The sequence below is a fragment of the Pholis gunnellus genome (genome assembly GCF_910591455.1).
Source record: "Pholis gunnellus genome assembly, chromosome: 22".
In the NCBI taxonomy this organism is placed as follows: domain Eukaryota; kingdom Metazoa; phylum Chordata; class Actinopteri; order Perciformes; family Pholidae; genus Pholis; species Pholis gunnellus.
Window position 1 is genome coordinate 15,594,671 of NC_136549.1, and position 8,628 is coordinate 15,603,298.

General features: G+C 40.0%; 1 protein-coding gene across 1 annotated transcript; it reads right to left on the reverse strand.

Annotated features, from left to right (window-relative positions):
- Positions 1–279: 279 nt before the first annotated feature.
- gnsa (glucosamine (N-acetyl)-6-sulfatase a) lies at positions 280–8,166 on the reverse strand. Its single transcript, XM_079184243.1, has 14 exons — positions 7,873–8,166; positions 6,889–6,948; positions 6,592–6,798; positions 5,378–5,443; positions 4,620–4,718; positions 4,347–4,514; positions 4,167–4,249; positions 3,890–4,008; positions 3,507–3,610; positions 3,296–3,397; positions 3,016–3,126; positions 2,830–2,940; positions 2,490–2,650; positions 280–2,386 (listed from the first exon to the last, which is right to left on the reverse strand). The coding sequence occupies exons 1-14, from the start codon at positions 8,032–8,034 to the stop codon at positions 2,320–2,322; spliced, it is 1,620 nt and encodes a 539-aa protein (XP_079040369.1). The 5' UTR covers positions 8,035–8,166; the 3' UTR covers positions 280–2,319.
- Between the last annotated feature and the right edge of the window lie 462 nt (positions 8,167–8,628).

The window sequence follows — 8,628 nt, forward strand, 5'->3', positions numbered from 1 at the left end:
ACGGTGTTCTTGTAACTATTTTCTGACATTTTTCTTTTTCTTAAACTTTGCATTTGATTTGGGGTTCATCAGGAGATGCTTTGTTGTTTCCTAAAGAGTTCGTATGAAAACAGGTACGTACAAAATGACCAACACTTGTCCCCAACAGGTGAGATATAAAGGAAGAACATAAAGAAGGCGTCGAGTTTTACAGCGAATCAAAACTTTAAATAAACAGTTTAAATGTGACAACAAAACAACAAAAAAACTTTAGAAAATGAGGGAGAGCTTCTGTTATTTTCGAGAATCTCTTTATTTGGACAAAAAACACAAAAATACATAATCACAGAAAACTATTCCAAAAAACAATTTAATAAAACTAAGGGTTCCAAAATGAAACGGTTGTGACAGAGTGAAAAGTGCATCAGTGAATTGAAATGAGAGGAAATCTCCGTGTTGTCACATTAATTCAGTTCAGTCGTGAATCAGAACAGAGAAAGAAAGGAGCTGCATGAATATATTAATCCAAGAATAACCATCGATTCATTAGTTTGTTGCTTTGCTCGTCGGTGAGAAAATAATTCACAATCAAAAATAAAGATTCAGTCTTTTACAACAAACGTCGGGCAGATGAGGCGAGACCTTCGTTTAATACTTCAAACGTCATCAGATCTTTGGTTGGATGTTAATAATCTGCACAGATTAGATCTGAGGTTAAATATGAATGTATCTCCACAAAATAATAATCTTAAATATATATCGACCTTTTGAAATTAGAAATACCAGCGACAGAAGGGTTGAAGAAACTGTATAAATGTTGTTTATGGCAAAAATAAACGTGATCCAAAGAAAACAAGTAGTTTCCTTAAAGGAGGTCACATTTAAAAATACTTCAAATATAGATTTTAAATTTGTAGTCCTCACATCCAACTCATAAAGCAAAATAAGAATACTTGGTGGAAACATAAATAAAAGAAGCTGTGCCGACTGAAACCCTGATTATGTGAAAAAGGACTTTTTGGCAAAATATTCTACTTTTCTAAAAATCTTCTTCCTCCTCGTTAGGAAGTTAATCTCTGTACCAAACAAATGTTTCAGAAAAGACAAAAAAGTGACTATTCATTTGCATTTTGAGAAAGAAAAAGGTGCTTTAACACATGAAGATAAATCACTGAAATAATGTAAATGTTTGTCTGACGCTGGAAACAAAGTAGGAGACTTTTAAAATGTCACACATGAGCCTTTACATCAGATTCATTGATTCAACTTGAAAGATTAGAAATGATCTCTTGACTAATTTTAGTTGCTTTTTACTAAAACACTTTATTTGCAGCTAGTTTAAAGTTTTCCTGTTTATTTGTTTTATCTGATTTATTGTGACAAAGATAATCGGAAACTTTTTTTAACCAAAATTGTCGTCAACTTTTCCTTTTTTAAAGTCGTCGTTTAATTCTTTATCACTCTACAAATGTGCATTTTACATTCTGTGATCGCTCTTACCGATATTTATTTATTACCCGCATCACAAGCAGGACATCACAACCTTTAATTAAAGTAATTCATTTTGATATATTTAGTAAAAATGCTCCAGAAAATTGCTGCTAATTGAAGAAAAAAGAGCAAATTGTCATGTTTTGAAAAGCATTTTCTGCAAATTTAGGAACTTTTAGAATTTTTTTTAGGCTTTTCACTTTGTCCAGAATTGGTAACTTGTGATGGAAAAATGATATTTTCTCTTTCTGATGATTTGAAGAAATACTACCTGATTGATAATAGAAATCTCTAGAAACTGTCCATGTGACCCAGTAAATGTTTAGATGGACATTTTCATATCATGAAAGTGTTTCTCTTTGATTTAAGACTGAAATTCTTGAGGACCATCTGAACGCAGAAAACAAATATCCACCAGGCACGCTGAATAATATTTAGACTAAAACATGAAGAACCTTCCATGAAGTGGCCACTGATTGGATCATTGATATGAAGGTCAGCACAGAGAGAGAGACGCTTGTTTGCAGGATTTTAAATTGACCGATCGGACACAACAACGCTCACAGGAAAACAGGAACGAATGGCTTTGCGGGTGTGAATCCATCCTGAATAATTTCCCTGCACGTCTACTGACAAACTCACTAAACAGCAGCCCGATCTGGAAGCTTTAAAAGTGGGTCCAGCACCCAGAGAGGCCTCCAGTCCCACCTGGTCCCTTTTTACTCAATCCATCTACAAAGAGACTCGGCTCAGGAGGCCTGAAAACAAGGCAGCAACAGCAAGAAAGGCCCGAATACAAAAATACAACACAGCCCTCCTCTTCCTCCCTCCGTCCTTCATCCGCTCATCTTACTTCATCTTCTGTCGGAGCCGCCAGCTGTGGCTCGGAAACATCTGTCGAGGGTCAAATTTATACCTGAGGAAACGGGACAGAGGAGTCAACATTCTGTGTTTTTTAAGTACTTTTTTCTTTTTCTACTTCTCAGTGAAACGACGTAGCACGGCAGCGCTGAACAGACCTCGTATCGTACACGCCGGGCGTCCGACACGACTGTCCGGAGCAGGACTGCAGCATCATCAGCCGGTGGTTCATCTTCTCCAGGACTTCCTGGTCGATGGTCTTAGCGATGTTGGTCAGCTGGAAGGGGTCAGCGGTCACGTTGTAGACTTCTACAAACACCTACAGGAGGCAAGCGGTTCATCGTTAACTTCACTTTAGCTGCCGCTAACATTTGCTCAGCTTGTTTCTCCAGGTTTACAAATGTGGATGATTACTACACAACTCTACGAAATGTATAACATGAATCTAGAATCTTTTAATGCGGAAAAGTTCCAGATTTTGACGGAAGAAAAACAAACCTCATTATCGTCGAACTCGCAGTACTGCAGGTTGGCAGAGGGGGCGACGGTTCGCACACAGGCGTATGTGTTGTTGTACGAGTCCTCGCACACACAGTCGGGGAAACACTCCTGGAGACAGAAGAGAGAACATTGAAGCTGCTTCTTTACCTGCTGCAGAGAATAACTAAACGTTAAATCTCGTACCGAGACTCCCGGTCCCAGCAGAGGACAAGCCGGGTCGGACACGTTGCTTCCTTCTCCTTCATACTCCACCAGGATGTCTGTTCTCCAGCTGCTGCTGTTCATCTTCCCCTCCTGGTGATGCAGGCAGACATTATAACGACAAAAACGCTGAGCCTTAAATAGTGCAGTGGTTATATAATAATAGGATGATTGCTGTTATCTAGCTGCCAATAGATCCTTCTAAACGAAGTAAAATTGTAGAAATCTTCTGTTTTATATTGATCTAATTGAGTGACCTCACCATAACGGGCAGGAAGGACATGCCGTCCATCTGCGTCTTGTTGACGTTGTATCCGGCGATGTCCAGGATGGTCGGACCGAGGTCGACATTCGCCACCAGCATCTGACAACAAGATGAGTTTAATGTGTTTAGTTCCACAAGTACTTCCGGCTGAGAAAGAACTACACACAAACAAACACGCACAGGTGTGTGTGTGTGTGTGTGTGTGTACCTGGCTGGTCTGGTTGGGCTTGATGTTTGGTCCTCTGACCATGAGAGGAACTCTGATGTCAAACTCGTAGAGCTGCCTCTTATCCAGAGGAAGAGAGAACTGACCTGAAAGAGACGGAGGCAGAAAGAAACACTAAAACACATTTTAAATGTAATAAAATCTATTTTAATTATACTTCACTACACTTTAGAGGCAAATATTGTAGTTTTTTCTCATCTATGTTTATTAGACACAGACACTAGTTACTTTTTAAATAGAAAAAGATATAAAATATACAATCTGATGCTGTACTATACTAATATTAATCCACCCGGTAGGATACTAAGTCTCTGAAATTGGCTTCATTGTGCAAAAAACATTCAAAACATTGTGCGGTTACACACCTGTGTGGTAGCCGTTGTCGGAGGTGAAGAAGATGTACGTGTTGTCCAGTTCAGCCCTGACCTCTAACCTCTTCACTATCTTCTCCACCAGGTCGTCCACTGACAGCAGAGTTCGCCACCTAGAGGCCAAGACGAGCAACAACAAGCCTGCAGTGAAACCAAACAGTGAAATCAAGTAGAAACACAGCTCATAAATAATGGAGAGGAAGGATGACAGAAAGAGGGTGATGATGAGGAAGAGAATGAATCAAACAGAGTGAGGAGAGAGAAGACTCACCGTTTCCTGAAAGCATCGTCCAGAACCTGAACAGACGAGTTGGTCATCGGGGTTTTAGCTTGTCTGATCAACCAGTGTTTGTCCTGAAGAGAGATGAAAGGACAATAAAAGACGCATTTAAAATCGATTGAATGTCAACTTTCACATATTTTTAATGAAAAGGAAGAGAAGTCCCCTTACCTTCCCGTGGACGTTGAAGTTGGGGTCTCTGGGAGCCTTGGTGGTGTTGAAGCTGTTCTGGTACTGAGGGGCTGCAGTCCAGGGGGAGTGGGGGGCCGGAATGGAAACCATCATGAAGAACGGCAGGTAGTTGGATTTATACTGGAGGAAGTCCAGAGACCTGTTGGCCTGAGAGGATGTAAAATTGCAAGATTTGAACAAACAATACCTGAAGTCACCGCCTGTTGTTATTATAGGTCGTAATATAAAATGTGAGGCGTTTGATTTGCTCACCAGGACGTCTGTCAGGTAGTCTTTGCTGTAGTCCGCTCCATGATCCTCGGCCTTCCCGTTCACTGACAGAGTGTAGTTGTAGTATTTAGAGTTCTTCTCCTGGAAAACACGAAACACTTTTATGAAATACTCTTATTTACATCGCGGTCACACGTAGCGACACGTGATCCAAGAATCTCTGAACTCAATGCAAGCAGATTGACATGGTGTCCATGAGAGGGACCTGATGTAGTAACAGGCAGTAAAGTAGGTGATACTAAAGAAGTAAAAGAGTGTGTGTGTGTGTGTGTGTGTGTGTGTGTGTGTGTGTGTGTGTGTGTGTGTGTGTGTGTGTGTGTGATAAGCCGTCAGGTCATGAGTTCTTCTTACATCTGTGTGTGTTTAGTAACGGTGAAGATAAACTTGTCTGCTCTGCAGTTGGATTACGGGCGTGACCTCCGTTTCATGACTCCAGTAAACCGGTTAGAAGCGTAAAGACGATCTAATTTTATCTGTTTGTTTGTCTGACTGCTTCTGCAGAGCTTCCAGTCACATGACCGCATGGACTGAACCCAGTGTGATGCTCTGTTAAACCTCCCACAGAGATGTTCTACTATCTACTATGAAACAATATCAATGAACATGCAGGGAGTTAAATACTGCTTTTTAAATATTATTAATAGCATTTTAATACCAAAAAGGGTGAAATAAAAGCTAAAGAGGCCTTAATTCTGACCAAATCAGACAGGAAGGAGCCTCATAGTGAATTTGAGTCTTACCAGCCCGACCCAGTAGCTCCAGCCTGGAGGAACATGCTCCACTCCACCAGCCTCTGAGTGCCCATACTGAAACACACAAACAGCATAATGCGTTTAATGACAAGATGGTTACAGCAGCACAAAAAAAACAAGAGACAGATGAATAGAAATAAATGGTAGAAACAATGTATAGCCAAATTAAAGATAGAAAACTCTGACAGCCATGTTCAGGGCTCATTAAAGGGAGAAACTACAGCCAATAACAGTGTTCATGCACTGCTCTATTGTGAGATTCTGGTCTTCTTTTAGACTAGTAGAAATAAATCATCCAAAATACACATTGTGTTGTTTATTTCACTACTTTATGAAAAGTCAGGAGATCACGAAAAGTCAGGAGGGAAACATGAATGAAGCGCCGCATATCAAGCTGATCGTCGATCACAAGTCTCCGCCCCACCTGCACCACCACACCTGATTAGACCACGCCCCCAACCGTATTTAACTCCGCCCTTTTCCCTACAAACCATCCAAGGCAGAACAAAGAGAAGCCACGCGAGTTTAATTTGGACTTTTCACCTTAATATCACTTTATTTGGTCGATATGACGTATTGTTTGACAGATAACGGATTGTCCAACATCCAACTGTTTAAATCTGCCCTCAAATGCACCTTCGTCCTGGATTTTGTATTTAAAAATGCCCCACAAATGCTTTTCTCAGTCTGGACCAAAGCTGGTTATGTGTGCTGACCTGTGACGAGAGGGTCACAAGTGGAAAAGTTAAGAAACACAGAGATACAAGGAGGGAGGGGAAGTTAGAAAACGGGGTTAAGTGTCATCTGTTTGCTATTTAGGTGAAGAGTTTGTTCCCCATTCGACCATCTGATTATCACGAAGGGTCGATGCAACTTTGACAGTTGGACTTTACCATGACATAAAAAAAACGCATGACAGAAGATCTTGTGACTAACTATTGACTATCACCTGAGAGGCAATTTTCTACTGCAGGCGTTACCAAAGGAATGCTGCACAGAACAGCTCTTCTTTAATGTTTAATGGGTATTAATTGACAACTATTAGTTAATGAGCAACAGGAAGTCGATATGCTTTGATGTGCAATTAACAGATGTGTACAGGAAATGATTTTACACTTCAGATACTGAGTCGAAGGAAATGTTCCAAACAGAAGACGCATGTTTCGGTTTGTATAAACCGGTACCATCCCATCGTCCGTTACCTGGTTCAGATATTTCCCAGCGAAGAAGGTCTGGTAGCCGGCGTAGGTCCTCAGCAGAGCGGGGAAGGTGTGGGCCTCCTCGCTCTTCTGCCAGGCTTTGCTGCTGCAGTTCCCCTCCAGCGTGTTGTTGATGACGTGGTGGTTGTGGGGGTATTTCCCCGTCAGGATGCTGGCTCGACTCGGGCAGCACAGCGGGCTGGCGACGAACTAGAGAGAGGAAGACGGTGGAGGAAGAACACGTCTCTGTATTGGGTTTCTTTCAGCCACTTGATGTTGAGACAGGATGATGATACTTACTGCGTTTGTGAACGATATCCCTGCATCGCCAATCAGTTTTTTCGTCTTGGTGAGTGGACTCTGGAAGGAAAAGATCAATTGTGATGAGAAGTAATCTATTGGCTTCCATTGCACTCAAACATACTCAAATTAAGCAACAAGCTCCCTTTTACACACTTTCATAACATACTTGTTTTAATGTACTCTTTATTTGTTTGTATTTTATTGTAAATGTTCATATTTTCTATTTTTAAATGATGTCTTTTACTATTGAACTGTTGTCACCAAGTCAAATCCCTTGTATGTGTAACGTATTTGGCAATAAACCGTCTGATTTTGTGAAATCAACAATAGATGCGAAACAGACAGGAATAAGAGGCTAAAATAAGCAACAACATGGTTCTGTAAAATTGATTTTTCTAATATTTTAAAGATGATTTTTGCATGAATATGTATAATATACATTTAAATAAATTGTACAATACTCATTATCATCCGTCACAGCTCATAAAAGTTTCAATATATATTCTAAGCTATAAGTGTAGAAAAATAAATGAATTTATTTTCAATGCAATACTTCTACTTACTAAATACTTATCCAAATACTTATTTCATTTCTGGAAAAGACACATTTTTAGAGTGACAGCAGTTTAAATCTTTAGATTTATAAGTCACGACTCTTGAATTTCACAGTATTTCACTAAATTGCCTGATTTTTCACTGGGATTTGGATACTAAGGGTTGTTTTTGGAAGGAAGGTGTTTACTGGAAACCATGGGAGCAGATTAAAGCAAGTGATAAAGCTGCTGACTCATGATCTGTCCAACCAGCAGGAATGTGAGCAGTCAGCTTAACCAAGACTGGAACCAAAACTGTTAATTTTACATCAATTAAATCACACATATTTGTTATGACATCACTACGACTGAGCTGCAAAGTCATGACATCTCTGGTACTAAAAACAACACATGCATTAACATGAAAAGCAGAATCTGATTTATTTACCAGACCCCCGATGGCGATGTCCAGGTCGTCGGTGAGAATCAAAACAATGTTTGGTCTCCGGGTTGATTTAGCAAACACCCCGCTGCTCAGGTTGCTCCACAAAGTGACGCAGATTAGGAGACAATGCAATAAAATCGTCGGAAACGAGCGTTTTAAACCCATTTTAAATAAACGAGTGCCACACTATTGAAGCTGTCCGTCTCCTCCTTCAGCTCTGCTTCTTATAAGAGCGTGAAACGCTGAGTCCTCTGCGGAGAGAGGAAGAAAAAACAGGACAGACTCGGCCCTGTTTCTGTTTGAGACAACACTTCCTTGTTTCCTGGTCACGTGCTTCTTGGCTACGGAAGCCCGAATCAGCTGATTTGAAGACGTGACGCCTCCTCCAGCATGACTAATGAGTAAAAATAACTGTTTTACTTCTGTTAAGATCTGTTTTTAACTTCTACATGCTGTTTGTTGTATGTACTAGTTCTGCATTGATCTACTTTATAATAATAAGTAAAAATAGTAACACCTTTGTGTCAAATGTATTTTATATAAGGATTTAAGGATAATTTATTGTCATTATGCAACACAGGGATGCACAACAAAATTCAGTTGTAGCCCATTTTCAACACAAGCACATGACTATATATATATATATAGGTGTATAACCTATATATATATGTAGTACATTTTCTGGCAATTTGGCATAAGGAATACAGCAACAAAAACATTTCTCTGTGCAGATAATATGGCCGACATCTTCACATTAAA

Bases quoted from the DNA above. Each gene is read 5' to 3' on its own strand.
- gnsa (XM_079184243.1), bottom strand. From the start codon at position 8,034: ATGGGTTTAAAACGCTCGTTTCCGACGATTTTATTGCATTGTCTCCTA. The intron at 3,127-3,295 runs GTGAGGTCACTC...CTGCATCACCAG, and splicing joins TGTCCTTCCTGCCCGTTATG to GAGGGGAAGATGAACAGCAG. The intron at 2,387-2,489 runs GTCTGTTCAGCG...CCGTTTCCTCAG, and splicing joins CCCGGCGTGTACGATACGAG to GTATAAATTTGACCCTCGAC.